At 44.9% G+C, this 19,531-nt stretch overlaps 1 protein-coding gene across 2 annotated transcripts in view; it reads left to right on the top strand.

Moving 5' to 3' along the window:
• LOC309558285 (palmitoleoyl-protein carboxylesterase notum2-like) overlaps nucleotides 1–19,177 on the top strand; it is a gene marked incomplete at its 5' end in the record, with an annotated part of 58,518 nt that extends 39,341 nt beyond the window's left edge. The window contains 4 exons of one of the 2 annotated variants that reach the window (XM_082261340.1): nucleotides 815–915; nucleotides 13,257–13,404; nucleotides 16,135–16,182; nucleotides 18,864–19,177. In XM_082261340.1, coding sequence (XP_082117466.1) covers nucleotides 815–915; nucleotides 13,257–13,404; nucleotides 16,135–16,182; nucleotides 18,864–19,167 — 601 coding nt within the window. In that variant the 3' untranslated portion in view covers nucleotides 19,168–19,177. The remainder of the gene's footprint in view (nucleotides 1–814; nucleotides 916–13,256; nucleotides 13,405–16,134; nucleotides 16,183–18,863) is intronic. The other variant, XM_082261341.1, reaches the window with a different exon arrangement.
• Between the last annotated feature and the right edge of the window lie 354 nt (nucleotides 19,178–19,531).

Raw genomic sequence — 19,531 nt, forward strand, 5'->3', positions numbered from 1 at the left:
TGAAGATTCCATATCTGAAATCTCCACCCCTTCAGATATTTCCACCAGACTAAAGCTGGTCATAGATGGTCAGCAGGGACTGGTCAAATTTGGATTCATGCGTGGCTGTTCCTGCTTGATAAAAGGACGTTGGACAACGTTTTATCAATCATCAACTGTAGGCAATGACTTGCAACCACTGATTAGTGTATTCTGAGGAGAAGTCCCACTGTCAGAATACAATGGCACAGCAGGAAGGATTAGACCATCCACCTTGCTTGTGGGACTACAATCATTTTTTTATGGCCAGTCTAAGAAAGTATAAAAAGAAAACTACAAGCCGTGGGAAACTGTCAGACTGTAAGCTGATGTAGTGTTCTCTTCGTTCTGTATATGCATTTTTATTATTTATATTTACTTATTGTTAATAGTTAGGAGTAATTTAATGAAACACCAATTGTGCACTCCAAAATAAAACCAGCTAAAATGGACGAATTTCGAATCATGTATGTCCAGCTTTAGATATTAGAAGGTGTCTGTGCTTTAAACTAAAAATTCTGGATGCACAGTCACCCAGGGTCATAAAGAAATACATTGTATGGCTCTATCCACCATTCCTAAATGAGGAATGAGCCTGTTATTTTTTATATAAATTTATAGAATTTAAATATGTAAATACTGTCTGCATTAAAAATGCTTTACTGTGCTTTACAAAAAACGTTAACTTAATTGTAGAATTTGTGTAATAATACTGCTTTGACATGATGAAGAGTGGTACTCCTGAAAAATCATCCTGAAAAATGAACTGCACTGTTTATTTTTTTGTCATCTGCAGGCTTTGGAATGGAGTACTTCCAGATAAATGCAGACAACAATTTAAGAGAGGGGATGAGTGGCAGTGCTTCTATGGCCCCAAGTCCTTTATGGCAATGAAATGTAAGTACCACTCGTTTTCTTGTAGCCAGTATATACCATCAAATCCTGACTTAGAAATTAGCTTCAGTACATTCAGTACTTAAAAAACTAACCCATACAGGCCACAAAGGCCTTGGGTTATTAAAGTGGGGATGGAATGACCAAATCTATTGGGAGGGAGTATGGTTGGATACTGGGTAGGTGGCTGTTCAGGTACATGAAGATCCATTGTGAGTTTTTGCACGTTTAGGAGATATTTACAGTGCCTATAGTACTATATAGCCTTATTATAGGCTTACCTATAGGCAAAATGAATGCATGGGAGTTTACTCCCACTTTAAGCTTTGAAAATAAAAGCTGATTGGAAATTGGTTTCCATGCACAACTTCTCCAGATTTATGTCTGCTCCAGATTTATGTCTGCTCCAGTTTTAGTAAATTCCCCCTAATGTACTGTATAAACTGCTGTACCTTTAGGAATAATGAATGCAAACAAATGTTCTCCTGCAGGGGAGGACTGGACCAGGGGGCGATTGCCCCCTGGGCCATTCTGATGCCCTGTAAAAGGGCTGCACTGCTTCTGCCACAGACATGCCTAAATGATTTCTGGTGAAGAGAAGAAAAAAGTCCCACTGCTGACCTACTGAGTGCTGGATGAAGAAAAGGACAGAGCGCAGTGCCATCCCCCCCCCCCCCCCCAGCATGGATGGTGTAAACCGTGTCTGAGCAGAAGCCGTTTCTTCAGCATGGAATGGGGGTCAGAAGGAGGCTGGGAGGAGGGAGAGTGGGAGGGGGGCCAAGTCGCTGCACCATGGGCCTCTGGACTGTACTTGCCCCCTGGGCCGAAAGTTGCCAGCTAGCTCCTGTGCAGGGGCATTGTTAGGATTTTAAAAATTCTGGGGCACTCTTGGGTATCCAAAGGAGAGGAATAAGGTGGCCAAATGGTGTGGCCAAACTGCACACCCATCACTACAGTGGAAGGGGATTAAAGGGCTATATTAAATTAAACCTGAGCCTGTTCACTGTTACATGGCACACATACAATACGTAAAATAGAAAATGCTTTAACTACTGTGCCACAAGTGAGTGCCTAATAGCCACGTTTAAACCTAAGCACAATTATTTTTTTAATTAAAACTATTCCATTACAGATGCTTCTCAGTAGTGATCGACCGATATTGTTTTTTCGTTGACTATACCGATATTTTGCCGATCGCATATCGGTATCGGCCGATATTTTCACACATGTAAAAATTACCCAAAAAAAAAAAATACGACAGAAATCTCTTAATAAACATGTTAATCTTTATTTATTAATATTTTTAACATTAAGTGCTTGTTCTTCACACCTTTACTGCATAAAAACTGATATGAAAACTTTAATTTCAGGGACATTTGCTTTGCATTTCACATCCTGATTGTGCATTAATGCATAAAACTGACTGCACTGCAGTAACATATTGCAGTGTGTGAGTCCACTACTGCAGCACTTTTATGATAAAAGTGCTGTAGTAGTGGACTCACATACTGCAATATGTTACTGTAGTGCAGTCAGTGCAAAACTGCTAGAAAAAAAAGCCAGGCAACAACAACAGCTACACAAAATACACATACGCATTGGATTGGATGGACTGGAGTCAGTGGAAGAGGACTACCTCTGCAGTAAGGCATTGACTGCAACTAATGCAGTGCAGTCAGTGCAAAACTGCTAGAAAAAGAGCAAGGCAACAGCTACACAATGTCACAGTGGATTGGACTGGACTGGAGTCAATGGAGGACTACTACCCTCTGCAGTAAGGCACTGACTGCCACTAATGCAGTGCAGTCAGTGCAAAACTGCTAGAAAAAGAGCAAGGCAACAACAGCTACACAATGTCACAGTGGATTGGACTGGGCTGGAGTCAGTGGAGGCAGTGCTGTATCTTGGCCTAGGCCAACAAGGCCCAGGCCTAGGGCAGCACTTTGCTGGGGGGCAGCAAAAAAGCTGATGGGGCTGCACTGATATGCTGCCCTGATGGGCACTAATAGACTGCACTGATGGCCACTGATGAGGCAGGACTGATAAACTGCACTGATAGGGCTGCACTGATGGGCACTGATATGATGCACTGATAGGCTGCATTAATGGGCACTGAGAGGCTGCACTGGTGGCCACTGATGGGGCTGTACTGATGGCCACTGATGAGGCTGCACTGATGAGGCTGCACTGATGGGCAGTAATGAGGCTGCAATGAGGAGCACTGATAAGGCTGCACTGATGGGCACTGATGTAGCTGAACTTATGGGAACTGATGAGGCTGCACTGATGGTTGTGGTCTGTGGTTTACAGATGACAGGACAGGTCATAAACAGGAAAGGGTGTGGCCTTTACAGGAAAGGGTGGGTCATATTTAAATTAGGGGTGCCCAAGTTTAGTCAGGCCTAGTGCAGCACAAAACCTAAATACACCACTGAGTGGAGGACTACCCTCTGCAGTAAGGCACTGACTGCAACTAATGCAGTGCAGTCAATGCAAAAATGCTAAAAAAAGAGCAAGGCAACAACAGCTACACAATGTCACAGTGGATTGGATTGGACTGGACTGGAATCAGTGGAGGACTACCCTCTGCAGTAAGGCACTGACTGCAACTAATGCAGTTCAGTCAGTGCAAAATTGCTAGAAAAAAAGCTAGGCAACAGCTAGACAGTGGATTGGAGTCAGTGGACTACCTCTGCAGTAGGGCACTCACTGCAACTACAGCAGTCAGTGCAAAACTGCTAGAAAAAAAGCTAGACAGTGGATTGGAGTCACTCAGCGGACTACCTCTGCAGTAGGGCACTCACTGGAACTACAGCAGTCAGTGCAAAACTGCTAGAAAAAAAGCTAGGCAACAGCTAGACAGTGGATTGGAGTCACTCAGCGGACTACCTCTGCAGAAGGGCACTCACTGAAACTACAGCAGTCAGTGCAAAACTGCTAGAAAAAAAGCCAGGCAACAGCTAGACAGTGGATTGGAGTCACTTAGCGGACTACCTCTGCAGTAGGGCACTCACTGCAACTACAGCAGTCAGTGCAAAACTGCTAGAAAAAAAGCTAGGAAACAGCTAGACAGTGGATTGGAATTGAGTCAGTGGACTACCTCTGCAGTAGGGCACTCACTGCAACTATAGCAGTCAGTGCAAAACTGCTAGAAAAAAGCTAGGCCACAGCTAGACAGTGGATTGGATTGGACTCATAGCAGTAGGGCACTCACTGCAACTACAGCAGTCAGTGCAAAACTGCTAGAAAAAAGCTAGGCAACAGCTAGACAGTGGATTGGAGTCACTCATCGGACTACCTCTGCAATAGGGCATTCACTTCAACTACAGCAGTCAGTGCAAAACTGCTAGAAAAAAAGCTAGGCAACAGCTAGACAGTGGATTGGATTGGAGTCAGTGGACTACCTCTGCAGTAGGGCACTCACTGCAAGGACATCAGTCAGTGCAAATCTGCTAGAAAAAAAGCTAGGCAACAGCTAGACAGTGGATTGGATTGGACTCTTAGCAGTAGGGCACTCACTGCAACTACAGCAGTCAATACAAAACTACTAGAAAAAAGCTAGGCAACAGCTAGACAGTGGATTGGATTGGACTTTTAGCAGTAGGGCACTCACTGCAACTACAGCAGTCAGTGCAAAACTGCTAGAAAAAAGCTAGGCAACAGCTAGACAGTGGATTGGATTGGACTCTTAGCAGTAGGGCACTCACTGCAACTACAGCAGTCAGTGCAAAGCTGCTAGAAAAAAAGCTAGGCAACAGCTAGACCGTGGATTGGAGTGGAGTGGACACTACTCTTTTCAATACTCGCAGTTAAGTAGAACAATATTATAATGCAGAAAGCGGAACATTTCAGCATGTCCATGGTCACCTGTTAAAGGTCTTCTGTTTTGTTGAAACAATGCTGCAACTTCGTAAACATGCTCAGGAGTGGAGAACAGAGGAGCAGAGAGAGAGAGGTATCTTCTAGCATGGGAAGCAAGTCTTTTGTAGCATGCCTCATGTTCTCTCCACCGAAGAGGATGACTTCTTCTGTCAATTACAGCTTCTTTCAAATAGAGCTGGAGTTCATCATCCAGGCTCATCATTGCAGATTCAGAAGAAATTGAATCCTCCGCATGAGGCCCCAATAAAACACAGAAAATGTCCTGATCAATTCGATGACAATAAAGCAGATTCTCTTTTGTTTGTTGACGTATTTTTGGACATTTGTCTGTTTTTTTCAGCATGCTGCTCTTCATAAAAGTAGTGTTCTGGACTTTTCTTTTAGGCAGGAACCTCCTGCACCTCCATGTCTTCTCAGAAGAGAAAGCATGGTTGTTGTATTTAGGATTCAAAAGACTTGCAAGCACAACATGTTTAATCTCTTCATGCTTCTCAAAACATGTATCAAGCAAAGCTCTTTGGCTTGACAGACCATCATTTAAAAGTTGGAGTCTGTTGTGTGCCATGATGACACAGAGGTCTGAAGTATCAGCAAGCCTCACTCCTTTAGGCATGTTTGCTCCACTGTCTCTAAGTTGCGCAAGCATCACTCGGTCTTTGTTGATTCCTCATTCTGCAAGCATGCCTAGAAACTTTTCTCTACTGTACTCATGCTGTGTGGGATCCTTGCATCACTTTTGTATTCAACACCAATTGCCTTCTTGTCCATCCGCGGTCAATGAAATGGCATGTAAGAATGGGTAGTGACTCGGACTCTGTTTGTGACCAGCAGTCCGTCGTGAATGAGAGCCAGTTGCCAGCATTCTCCGGTTGCAGCATAGCCTTTACTTTGTCAACTACCTTTTGGTGTAGTTTTGCCAGCATTTTGGTTCGATAATACTTCTCACTCTTCAGTGTGTAGCTTGGCTCAAGCATGGAAATCAACCGCTTAAATCCTGAGTCAGACACCATTGTAAATGGCTGGTTATCAGTGACAATCATCTCTGTGATTACTCTTTCCAGCAGTTGGGATTTTCCATCTGAATCTAGACAGTGACATCTTTTTTTTTTTCACAAGCATATCTCTTATTGTTGCCTGGGATGGTGGAGGATGCATTTCAAAATTACAATGATATTCATTTTGTTTTTTCTGTGCTGCATGATACAATTCAATATGATGAACTCTTAGATGGGCCCAAAGATTTGAGGTATTTTTGTTTTTTGCAGTTACTGATCCCATGCTTATGTTGCTTGTACATGTGTTGCACACTGCTGCTTTTCCTGGAGATGGTTGAGATGAGAAATAGCCCCAGACCACACTTTTACTCTTTCTCTCCTTATCCATCTCAATTTAAACTTGAAAGACACAAAATATATTTAGGAAATGGCTTGCTGAAGCTAAAGTTGCTGGCACTGGCACCCTGTTGTGGGTTGGTGGTGGCTGACGTCTGGCAGTGTGACTGGCTTGGTGTCAACCTGTTCTGAATGGCTGGCTTGCAGGTACACTGTGGTGGCACTGGCTGGCTGGCTTGGTGTCACCCTAATATGGGTGGCTGGCTTGCAGGAACACTGTGGTGGCTGGCTGGCTTGGTGTCACCTTGTTATGGGTGGCTGGCTGGCTTGGTGACTGGTGTCACCTTGTTATTGGTGGCTGGCTTTCAGGAACAGTCTGTGGTGGCTGGTTGAATGGCTTGGTGTCACCCTGTTATTGGTGGCTGGCTTGCAGGAACACTGTGGTGGCTGGCTGGATTGGTGTCACCCTCTTATGGGTGGCTGGCTTGCAGGAACACTGTGGTGGCTGGCTGGATTGGTGTCACCCTGTTATGGGTGGCTGGCCTGCAGGAACACTGTGGTGACTGGCTGGATTGGTGTCAGCCTGTTATGGGTGGCTGGCTTGTAGGAACACTGTGGTGGCTGGCTGGATTGGTGTCAGCCTGTTATGGGTGGCTGGCTTGCAGGAACACTGTGGTGGCTGGCTGGATTGGTGTCACCCTCCTATGGGTGGCTGGCTTGCAGGAACACTGTGGTGGCTGGCTTGCAGGAACAGTCTCTGTGGTGCCTGGTTGGCTTGCTTGGTGTCAGCCTGTTATGGGTGGCTGGCTTGCAGGAACAGTCTCTGTGGTGCCTAGTTGGCTTGCTTGGTGTCAGCCTGTTATGGGTGGCTGGCTGGCTTGCAGGAACACTGTGGTGGGTAAATGGCTTGCAGGAACACTGTGGTGGCTGGCTGGCTTGCAGGAACATTGTGGTGGCTGGCTGCCTTGCAGGAACATTGTGGTGGCTGGCTAGCTTGCAGGAACAGTCTCTGTGGTGCCTGGTTGGCTTGCTTGGTGTCAGCCTGTTATGGGTGGCTGGTTTGTAGGAACACTGTGGTGGCTGGCTGGCTTGCAGGAACACTGTGGTGGCTGGCTGGCTTGCAGGAACACTGTGGTGGCTGGCTGGCTTGCAGGAACAGTTTCTGTGGTGCCTGGTTGGCTTGCTTGGTATCAGCCTGTTATGGGTGGCTGGCTTGCAGGAACACTGTGGTGACTGGCTGGATTGGTGTCACCCTCTTATGGGTGGCTGGCTTGCAGGAACACTGTGGTGGGTGGCCGGCTTGCAGGAACAGTCTCTGTGGTGGCTGGCTGGCTTTCAGGAACACTGTGGTAGCTGGCTGGCTTGCAGGAACACTGTGGTGGGTGGCTGGCTTGCAGGAACAGTCTCTGTGGTGCCTGGTTGGCTTGCTTGGTGTCAGCCTGTTATGGGTGGCTAGCTTTCATGAACACTGTGGTGGCTGGCTGGCTTGCAGGAACACTGTGGTGGCTGGCTGGCTTGCAGGAACACTGTGGTGGGTAGCTGGCTTGCTGGAACACTGTGGTGGCTGGCTGGCTTGCAGGAACACTGTGGTGGGTGGCTGGCTTGCTGGAACACTGTGGTGGCTGGCTTGTAGGAACACTGTGGTGGGTAGCTGGCTTGCTGGAACACTGTGGTGGGGGCTGGCTTGGGGTCACCCTGTTGTTGTGTGGGTGGCTGGCTTGGTGTCACTCACTCACCCTGACCTGTTGTAGCGGGTAGCTGCTGCTGGCTTGCTGAAACACTGGTCACGGTGGCGGGTGGTTGTGGGTGGCTAGCTTGGTGTCATCTGGGTAGCTGGTTGCTTGCTTGCTGGGCTGGCATCCTGTTGTGGTGGGTGACTGAGGCCAGGGTCTGTGGGTGGATGGATGGCTGGCAGTGTGACAGGACCAGACTGCAGCTGGCTGTAACATGAGGCTGTGGGAGGCGGTCTTAAGTGCAGTGCGTGCGGTGAAATGGCGTCACGTATGTGCCGCGCAGGCGTGGGATGCAGTGTTAGAAGGTAGAACGTGTGCGCGCAACATACAGAAAGACGTCACGAAAATATCGGCAATATCGGTTAAAAAAAGCCGATTCTGATATATCGGGGAAAGACCATATCGGCCCTCGATATATCGGCCTTGCAGATAGTCGGTCGATCTCTACTTCTCAGCCTACCTTAACCACTTTAGGACCACCTGCCCACCTTGTACTGCAGACGAGCAGCTCTTACAGGCACAGTGATACCTGTTTCCAGGTTCAGGGTGCACACCATCTGCCCCCCCCACGACTCCCGCTGTGATTGGACACAGCTGGATTTAGCAGCAGGTCCCAGCCAATGATTTATTGCCAGGACCTGCTGATGGGCTGCCTCCAATCACAGCCCAGAGCCCTGTGTTGACAAATAACACAGGGCTCTGTACAGAGGGAACAATCTCTTTGTTTCTTCTCCCTTCCTAGCTAGTGTCATTAGTTCAGTGACAGTGTATAGTATTATCACTGATCCCTGTATTAATGTCGCTGGTGATGTCAGTGTCAGTTAGTCAGTTCCCACCCAGTGTGAGCTAGTGTCAGATTGCCTGGCATACTATCACAGTTCCACTTTCATTACTGGTATAAAAAAAAAGTCCATTATGTATATCATAGTTTGTAGACGCTATCACTTTCACACAAACCAATCAATATACACTTATTGGGAATTTTTTTTTTTTTAATCAAAGACATGTAGCAGACTACATTTTTGTCTAAATTTTTGAAGAAATTCAATTTTTTAAAATTCTTTTATTGGGTTTGTTTTTTACCTAAATTCATTCTATGCATTAGGGTAAAAACCCTTCTTGGTGCAGCACCTCCATCAGCCCCCCCCCCCCATACTTACCCGAGCCCCATCTCGATCCAGCAATGTGCATAAGATTGCTCTCGCAGGTCTCTCTCTTCACAGTGGCTTACACAATCCCAGCCAGTGAGCGAAAGAGGAGAGAGCGGGGGGGCCAGATCGAGCATGCTCTGTGGGTGTGAATGGACAATGTCCACAGGGATGTGGCAAAGGAGCGAGCCTGCTGCTTGAATGCCCTCATAGCAAGAGGCTTGCAATTGGGGGCACTCAGCAGCAGGGAGGAGCCAGGACCACCAGTGTGGGACCCAAAAAGAAGAGGATCAGGGTTTCTCTGTGCAAAGCCATTGCACAGAGCAAAGAAATATAACATGTCTTTATTTATTTTTTAAAAAATTACTTTTAGAATCACTTTAAAGTAGAAAAAAACTTGAGCTGGCCATATGGATTGAAATTCAGCCAGTTCAGCAGGGACCAGCTGAATTTCGATCCATGTGTGGCCACTCCCACTCGACAGAAATTGCTCTAATGATTGACTTCTGTCAAATGGGCTTGTTGCAAAATTTTGCTAGATCAGCATCTGCAGCTACAGGGCTGCATCCACTGATCAATGTGATTACAATATCTAAGCGGGAAGGATTCCTTCTTCTTATTCAGCCATTTAGCCCACTGGCTGAATGGAAAAAAAAAAAAAGATCCATCTTTGGCCAGCTGCCTTACCCGTATAAAAGAGATGGGTTCACTTACTTATTTTTAATCCGCTCCAGTCCGGTCAAGTGATCCTGCAGTTCCTGCTCCCCTGTGTCAGTGAGCAGCTGTTGGAGGGTAGAGGAGAAAATACCAATAATGTCTAGGCTATGGGAGCCTATGGGCGAGGTCGCAGCCCCTGTAATTCAGCCATTTTTATGTGCTTTCAAACACAGAACTGCAGGATCTTGTGACCGGACTGGAGCAGATTGAAAATAGAGAAATACACAGATCTTTTTTTGTCTAAAGGTTAGGCAGGATAGGTAGAAGGAGGGGGAAGGGAACATTTTTTAGGAATAGTTATTCTTCCACATTAACTATAAACCCCCGGTTATGCGATGTGTCTCGCAAGTCACTCACACTGTACTGTACTGTACCTATCAGTGGCGGCTGGTGCTCAAAATTTTTTTTTGGGGGGGGGGGGGGCGCAAAAAGAAAAATGTAATAGGTATTGCTTCGCGGCAAAAAACGCGGTAAAAAAATTGCATGACTTTGAGGTCATGGTACAGGCATGGCACAGGTGATGGCATAGACATGGCACAGGTGATGGCATAGGCATGGCACAGGTGATGGCACAGGTGATAGCATAGGCATGGCACAGGTGATGGCATAGGCATGGCACAGGTGATGGCACAGGTGATGGCATAGGCATGGCACAGGTGATGGCACAGGTGGTGGCATAGGCATGGCACAGGTGATGGCATAGGCATGGCACAGGTGATGGCACAGGCATGGCACAGGTGATGGCACAGGTGATGGCATAGGCATGGCACAGGTGATGGCATAGGCATGGCACAGGTGATGGCACAGGTGATGGCATAGGAATGGCACAGGTGAGGGCACAGGTCAGCTTCAATCACTTACCTTCTGACGGCGGCGGGATTCCAGGAACCGAGACGAGCAGCGCCGTGGACGTCCTCCTCGTCAGTCTTCTGTCTTCCGGTCCGGACGGCGGGAAGGAGATCGGGCGGTGATGGTGCGTGACTGACGCGCGCACTGGCACCGCCCCCATTGCGAGTCAGCGATGTCCAGGCTGGAGACTGGACCAATCACAGCCAGGATATCACGAAGGTGGGGGTGGCTCAGCGCTTTTTCCTGCGCCCAGGTTACGCCCCCAGAAGGCAGCCAATCGGCGCCTCTTCTGGGTCGTAAACCCCACCCCCCCCCCATAGCCACCAGGCCGAGCGCATAGGCCTGCGAACACGGGCCGCCACTGGTACCTATTGACCCTCTAGTATGCCTATTGGGTGTACTGGATCCGGAACCGTTCTTACTAGGCACGTATACCATGATACAGCGATTGCTATATCTGGCAAGGAAACTGATCGCCAGTCATTGGATAAGCCCTACGGTTCCCACTACTACACAATGGGTGACACGTGTCAACACAATTCTATTACGAGAACAACTAGCTTATCGCCATAGGAATGCAGTCAAGAAATGTTATGCTATTTGGCAGGACTGGCTGGACTGTCCTGGCCTGGCACCAGCACAACTACTTATGAGTAGAATCATGCAGGCTTAGCTTAACATGTTTTTTTTTTTTTATCTCTGGGGGACTCTCACCTACTTCTTTTTTTCTTTTTTTATTCCTTGTTTTTTCTTCTATTAATATTTTTCTTTCTTTCTTTGCACTTGACTTTTTCATTTCCCCTTTTTTTCCTTTCTTTTTTTCCCTTTCTCTGGGTTTCTTGTATCTCTTTTATGTGTACCTGATATTTTTGAAGTTTTTTAACAAAAAATAAAAAAATGTTTTCATAAGAGAGGTCCTGTTGAGATATTTACCTTAAATGCAGCCAGTGACATCACTGGCCCATGCGCTCTGAAGGAACGGCTGCTGGTGCCGTTCCTTCAGAGCCCCGTGCCGTGACCATCGGCTCCCGCGCCGTGACCGTTGGCTCCCGCGCGCATGCGCGGGAGTGACGTAATCGCGGGTCCGGCCAATCAGATGGCCGGATGCCGCGATCCCGGAAGACAGGCGACTGAACATGTCGCCCGTCATACAGGTAAGTGGGCGGCACGGCGGGGGCTCGTTCTAAGGTAAATATTTCATAATGAGCTAGTATGCGATGCACACTAGCTCATTATGTGTTTCTCTTTCAGGTTGGGGGAAAAATAAATGTTTTAATGAGTTTACAACCTCTAATGTATGCACTTATTAGCTGGTGATTAAGTTATACAGCAGCTATATGGGTTCTGTTGCACTAACTCTGCACCATTGTTCTCTCATGAATACTCTGATGTGTAAACGTATTCCCTTTATGCTGCATTGTATGACCTCTACATTTTTTTTTCATTGTTGATTTTCATGTATGTTCCTATTTTCTCAATAAAAGAACATTTTTGGATTAAAAAACTATAAACCCCCAACTACAGTCAGGTCCATAAATATTGGGACATCAACACAATTCTAATATTTTTGGCTCTATACACCACCACAATGGATTTGAAATGAAACAAACAAGATGTGCTTTAACTGCAGACTTTCAGCTTTAATCTGATGGTATTTACATCCAAATCAGATGAAAGGTGTAGGAATAAGAACAGCTTGTATATGTGTCTCCCACTTTTTAAGGGACCAAAAGTAATGGGACAATTGGCTGCTCAGCTGTACCATGGCCAGGTGTGTGTTATTCCCTTATTATCCCATTTACAATGAGCAGATAAAAGGTCCAGAGTTCATTTCAAGTGTGCTATTTGCATTTGGAATCTGTTGCTATCAACTCTCAATATGAGATTCAAAGAGCTGTCACTATCAGTGAAGCAAGCCATCATTAGGCGGAAAAAACAAAACAAACCCATCAGAGAGATAGCAAAAACATTAGGTGTGGACAAATCAACTGTTTGGAACATACTTAAAAAGAAAGAACGCACCGGTGAGCTCAGCAACACCAAAAGACCATGGAAAACAACTGTGGTGGATGACCGAAGAGTTTTTTCCCTGGTGAAGAAAACACCCTTCACAATAGTTGGCCAGATCAAGAACACTCTCCAGGAGGTAGGTGTATGTGTGTCAAAGTCAACAATCAAGAGAAGAGAAGTGAATACACAGGGTTAACCACAAGATGTAAACCATTGGTGAGCCTCAAAAACAGGAAGGCCAGATTAGAGTTTGCCAAACAACATCCAAAAAAGCCTTCACAGTTCTGGAACAACATTGTATGGAAAGATTTGAATTGTGTCGTCCCAATATTTATGAACCTGACTGTATATTGATAAAAGCCGGCTAAGAAATTCCCCCTGTAAGACCAGATACCAAAAATACCTGCTATTACAAATATAAGTCAAACCCTTCTCTGAAATATTGCAGAGGGAAAGCTAGATAAATAGACAGACACTGTAGATAGATACTGTAGATACAGAGCAGTGCATAAGATATTTATTAGTGCTCCTGCTACCTAGACACTTTCCTAGACAATAGAATCTATAATGCAACAAATCAATACATTATTAAGGATTCTGACACACTTTTCTGGACCTTTTTATTTCTTTTTCATTATCGTTGAGCCTCAGCCATTGCACTAACTGTGTTTCAGCCCCAATCTTTGTGGTTCAGTGGCTTTATGATGTGGAACAGCTAAGAATAGAAAACATCCAACCTGATTTCCAATTCATGACAGAAAATCAGTGGAATAACATACAGATCATTGGGCGAGAGCTGAAGAAGTCGCTGCGTGAAGTCCCGTAAGAGATAAACCGTGTTGTTTTCCAAAGAGTTTACGGTGATGTTTTGTATCCGTGCTACTTATTGGTATCACTAAAACAGCACAAATGATTACAAAATGATGTATTTTTAGCTAGGATAGATAACTATTATGCCTGGTACACACGATTAGATTATTGGACAAATGATCATTCGGTTTTTTTTTGCATGCTAATCTCATATCGAAAATATAAGAGGTTACTAAAGTTACGAAAATTCTTGTACAACAGAATAAAAATTCGGAAGTGATGTAATACGTTGTAGTGTACAACGACTGTACTGATTAAATGAAAATCGTATGATCTGGTGTGGTACGCGAACATTTTTCGTGTTTGTTCCTTTGAATAATATCAGATGAACAGTCGTGATCAGCTCTTGAACACTGTGTACTAACGATCAGATTATCATACGATTATTATATACGATCGCTTAGAAAGCGGTATTTTTCGTACGATTTTATCATCGTGTGTACGGACGGGTAAGGACTGTTTTGCACTGAAAAATTCTAGAGCATTTGTATGGACGTAGAACATATTACATTCAATTGTGCCCCTTTTATTTAAAGTATAACTAAAGGCAAAACTTTTTTCTAGTTTTGGACAGAGTGGAGAGAGATTAGAATACTTGTCAGTATTTTATTGCTGTCTGTACCCCCATTACGGAGATTCACCCTCTTTATTTGTCCTGTTTACCATTAGCATTGAAAGTGAAAGTAAAAAAAATCCCAAATTTTGGTATAGTCACTAGAAAAGTAATAGAGGGGAAATCTTCCAATGGGGGCACCGATTCTGGTGACCTGGGTGTCCCCTAGGGATTCCCTTAATTTGCAGGGATTTCCTCTCACTTCCTGTTTGGCTATGGGACAGGAAGTGAGGATAAATCTAAGCAATAGGACTAGGGTAGCCACCTCATCCCTTTAGCCCCGGTTCACACTACTGCGTGTGCGGGGTTCGCATGTCATGTCGGAGCGCACTGCTCCGACATGACATGCGATCAGCTGTGCGGTGCGAGTTTAGCCATACAGTTTGTATGGCTAAATTCGCATCGCACCCGCAGCAAACACGCACAGGAGGCATTTTTGCTGCCGCATCAGGATCGGATCGCACAGCGGTTCACACTTGTGCGATCCGATCCTGTGCGAACTGCACGATCGCACTGCGATATGCGATCAAACTGGGGGTGTCGTTAAGATTACATTGACACCCCCAGCGGATCGCATATGGCAGTGTGAACTGCCGGGGGTGCGTGTGCGATGCGGGAACAGGCTGCGAGTTCGCAGCCTTCCCGCATCGCATCAGTGTGAACCGAGCCTTAATACTGAACACACATGATTTACACAGATGGCAAAAAAAGAAAAAAAATCTGACAGAGCTTGAAACCCTCCCTTGCTCTATCCAAAATGGGAAAAAAAGTTTTGCCTATAGTTTGCTTTATGCAAATTGGTGCTATGGTAAATAACTCATATTATGAATGCGTAATATTGGCGTGATTTAACCAGCTTAGCAGTATTTTAAGCCATGTTTTATTTTGTTTGAATACCAAAGTTGCTTGTTTTACTGAAGCCCATAACAGTTGCACAGTCTGATATTGTAAAATATTTAACCTAATTTACTGCTTTTCCCTTTATCATAATAAGGGTTAGTTTACACTTGTAATTGGGGTGGCAAAAAATAGGCCGTTGAGCTGCATTTTTACTAAACTCCAACCATCCTCACTAAGCTGCAAGTAGGGATCGACCGATATCAGTTTTTCGCTGCCAATACCGATACCGATATTTTGGCCAATGCATATTGGTATCAGCCGGTATTGACCGAACTATGCTGCTTAGCAACACTGCATGTATACAAGAGGCAGTGATATGGGCAGCTGCGCGGTGGATATTGCCTCCACTGTCTATAATTGGCTTCTTGCTTTGCCCGCTTCTTGATGGGATAGCGAAGGCAGGTTCAAACTCATACCTAAACCAGCCTGAGCTCATCCCTGGCCTGAGGCCTTGTGTACATGTGCTTTGACCTCTAAAGAGCGATCTGTGCTCAGATCGTTTCTCAGAGGGCTTTTTTACAGGCAGTGAAGAGGTGCCTCCTGACCGCCTGCTTTAACCCCTTAAACTCTGCTCTAGCGTGCTACAACCAAGCGCATTGTAGAGTAGCCATATTCACTTGAATGGGTTGTGTTCCGCGGGTGCTATGTCCACTGAAAGCAACAGGGGGTATCATTTCTGCTGCAGCTGGGAAACAAAGCATCACAGCCATGGCATGTTTACACTCCTGGCTGCAGATAAAGGGGGGAACGGTTGGGGGTGGTAAAAAAAAAAGCAGCTTAACCGCTAGTGAGTCCTGACACTTTCATCATGCTTCACACGTCAGAATCACTTTAAAAAGGCTTTCAGCTTCTGATTATTTGACTTTACTATTTCATTGTGTTTTGAAACCTGTGTCTATTAAATATATATAAAACTATCCGTGGTAATATAACCAGTAGTTTAATTTTCAACTGACCTTTATGTTAAATTATAGCTTAGCAGTTGAAGAATACACCTTTAATGTTTTTTAGGTTTTGAAAGCTGTGTTTATTAAATACAGTATATAATAAACTTTCCATAGTAATATAACCAGTAGCTTTAATTTTTAACTGACCTTTATGTTATATTATAGGTTAGCAGTTGAATACACCTTTAATAAACATGCTTTTCTTATCATCTTCATGAACAGGGCAGTTTTTGCTCCAGCCTGCTTCTCCCACACACTTCTTCCAGAAAGGTAAGAAGAATGCAGACATCCCAGCTGTTCAGCTTGTCAGTTGGCTTATCTTAAAGGACTCTGTTTTGTCTTAACAAATTATAGCTATTAGAATTCTTTATCTAAAGCCCAAAGCCAGCCAAAACTTTTTAACTTTGAATAAAGTGGAGAAGGGCTAAAACATTGGCTAAAGCTGTCCATACATAGGCAGATTTTTTTTTTTTTCTTCAGCCTGCAGATTTTTTCATCCACATTATACAGTAGCGATAACTTAAAGCGCAGTTCTGGCCAAATTTTTTTTTGTTTATGCAAAAATACCCCTAGAATAGTCAGGGCTAGTGCATTTAAACAATGATATCCTCGAAACTGTCCGCTTTTTAGTGTACATACAGGATGAATTACTTACCTTGTGAAGTTCTTGTCCAGCGCGGCCATCTGCAGTGTGGGCAGCTGAAGCCGCAGTGTCCATCTTCCTGGATTTTGCGAGTCCCAGAATGCTATACCCTCGTCACTTCAGGGGCAGGCACATCATCCCACAGCTGGTTTCGCGTCATCGCGCATGCCCAGAAGCTGTTCTCCATCCATCGGCAGAGAATGACGTGCCTGCACCGGAAGTGACGAGGGACACTGGTGCAGGCGCATTGACTCCTGGGAATGATGACACTCATTTCCCAGGAGTCAATGCAAAGCAGGAAATAACGTCGGTGGCCGCGGCCGCATAAGAAAGAGGTGCAGCGATTTTTCATTAAAAATAAGGTAAGCGAACCAAATAAAATATATCCAATTCGTTTTTAGAATGTGATAATGGAATGTATGATAGGAAGTTTAAAATGTGGCCGGAACTCCGCTTTAATCTCTCTTTGTTGGTATTGTATTGTGACAGTTGGTACCATCAGCTGTCAAAGTACCTGAACAGTGCCTGCATCTGACTGGATGTAGGCACTGTTTGATTGACATTTTTCCGCGGGCTCCTTCTGTTTTTCCATTAAAGGATGTTGGGTGGGTGGATGCCGATAGGAACCCCTCTAAATCTGCTCTGTGTATGGCCAGCTTAAAGTGGTTCTATAGGCTCGAGTTTTTCTTTACCTTTATGCATTCTATACATTAAGGTTAAAAATCTTCTGGGTGCAGCTCCCCCCCAGCCCCCCTTATACTTATCTGAGCCCCATCTTGATCCAGCGATGTGCATGAGAGCAGAAGCTCTTCAGGATCGCTCTCCTCACTGGCTCACATAGCAGAGGGAGCCATTGGCTCTTGCTGCTGTCAATCACAGCTAGTGAGCCAATGAAGAGAAAGTGGGGGCAGAGCCGAACTTTGCTCTGTGTAAATGGACCCACAGACCGTGGTTCGGGAGTGAGCAAGCTTGAGTGCCCCCCGTAGCAAGAGGCTTGCTATTGGGGGCACTCGGCAGGGGGGAGGGGCAAGGACTGCCGGTAAGGGACCCATAAAGAAGAGGATGAGGGCTGCTCATTGCGCAGAGCAGGTAAGTATACCATTTTTTTTTTTAATAATTCTCTCTTTTAGAATCACTGTTTTATCACTGTATTTACTGCTTTGACTCCCTTGGGGAGATCTCCCCTTGTTTTTTTTTTCAACTGTGAGACCAGCACAACAAGGCAGGTAGCTGGTATAGTCACAGATTACAACAACAATCTGGAGTTTCTAACTCCTTTCCAGTGAAAAAAAAAACATATAAGACCCTTGCACACGATCGGATCCGATTGTCAGTTTTTAGGCAGACTTGATTAGACCACCCATTCTACTCTAAGGGAGGTGGATGTCAGCGGCCACCCGCCTGGCATCTGATTCAACAAGATCCGCTGAAAACAGACAGATGACAATACGTTTGCCATCAGTCCAGCGGGTCAGATTGGGTGAAAATGGACAGGTTGTCCATTTTCATCTGATCTCCCCATAGAGGGGGGGGGGGGGGAGGGGGGATCAGCGGAGCGATCCCCGCTGAGCTAGCAGAGTCTGTTAAAATGGATCCGTCTCATGTGAAAGGGGCCTACAGCATGGTGTAATTTGCTGCTGCGTAGAAAACGAAATTCCTTATTGATCCCCTGAAGGAAATCTGATTTTCCCTTGATCAACAATCTCTGGTTTAGTTACCTATAATTGTTGCTTTTGTCATGTTTATTAAAGACAAGTGGATATTTTCAGAATGAATGGTTCTGAATAGGGAAGAGGGTCAGTGTAGAGGACATCACAATCAATTTGGGTAGCAATCCATAAGTCAACAAATGGATGCTTAGCATAACTCAGAGGGAGATGGCTTTATCAACACAATGTCATGGGGTACAGTGGACCTGCTAAATCACCAGCAGGGAGCATGGAACGTTATCCAAGTACAACCCCAGCATGTAATGCTGGGCTCACAGGAAGTGGTTTGAATAACACAAGGTGTATTAGAGCCTAATGAAGAGTGGAGGCATATCACTGGGTCATTGGATTTGCGGGGGACAGCACTGGAGAACGGGTGATTATACCAGCTGAAGTATTTTTCTTTATTATAAGGAGGTGCTGGTGATCCGATTGACTGTTTTTTTGCTCGAACACTGCAAGAAGCCAATGACTGGTGCCACCTGTCAGCATTCAGTCATAACTGAAATATTAATTTTAAGTTTAGGCACACCATTTATAAAAGCCTTGCTTTTATTTAATTCAGATGTATTAAACAATATAATGTTTTTATCTAACAGCAACTGGCTGGATTTTCAAGTAAAAGGAGTAAACTTGGCTCGAGCTCTGCAATGCTGGGAGAAAAGCCTACAGGAGCGAAGAGGTCAAAAGACTGTCATCCGGGGATGTCCTTTTCATTTAATAGACAATTGCCATTGGCCTCATTGCAATCCCACATGTCCAGCTCTTCATGATCCCGTGACTGGCCAAGAAGTGACCTTATTGCAAATGTTCCTCAGGCTGAACCTTGAAAACCAGAAGAGAGGTCAGGAGCCCAAAGGAGATCTAAGCCAGCTGATGGCCATGTTAAGAAATGGTGGTTAATCAGAACTTCAGTACATTTTATCATACATTATTTATGATAGTTCCTATATCAATGAAACTGAACTTTTTCATTAAGCTTCAGTTGGCTGAAGGATGCTTAAAGATTGTTTTAACGACACAATAAGCTCTATTATTTATGTGGTTTACAGATTACACCAAACATGTACAAGTTTCTGCAAAAAGTTAAATATATGCAAAAACCAACAATATGTTACTTGATTCAAACTTAAACTAACTTAACCTCCCCGGCGGTAAGATTATTTCAGATTTTATGTAATTCTTAAGGATGAGCAGCCCAAACCAACTATTTCCATATGATTTTTTTTTTTACTGTGCATTCTTCTTTATAATATCTCGGGTGTGA

Source organism: Pelophylax lessonae (genome assembly GCF_965119305.1).
Source record: "Pelophylax lessonae genome assembly, chromosome: 6".
NCBI classification, from domain to species: domain Eukaryota; kingdom Metazoa; phylum Chordata; class Amphibia; order Anura; family Ranidae; genus Pelophylax; species Pelophylax lessonae.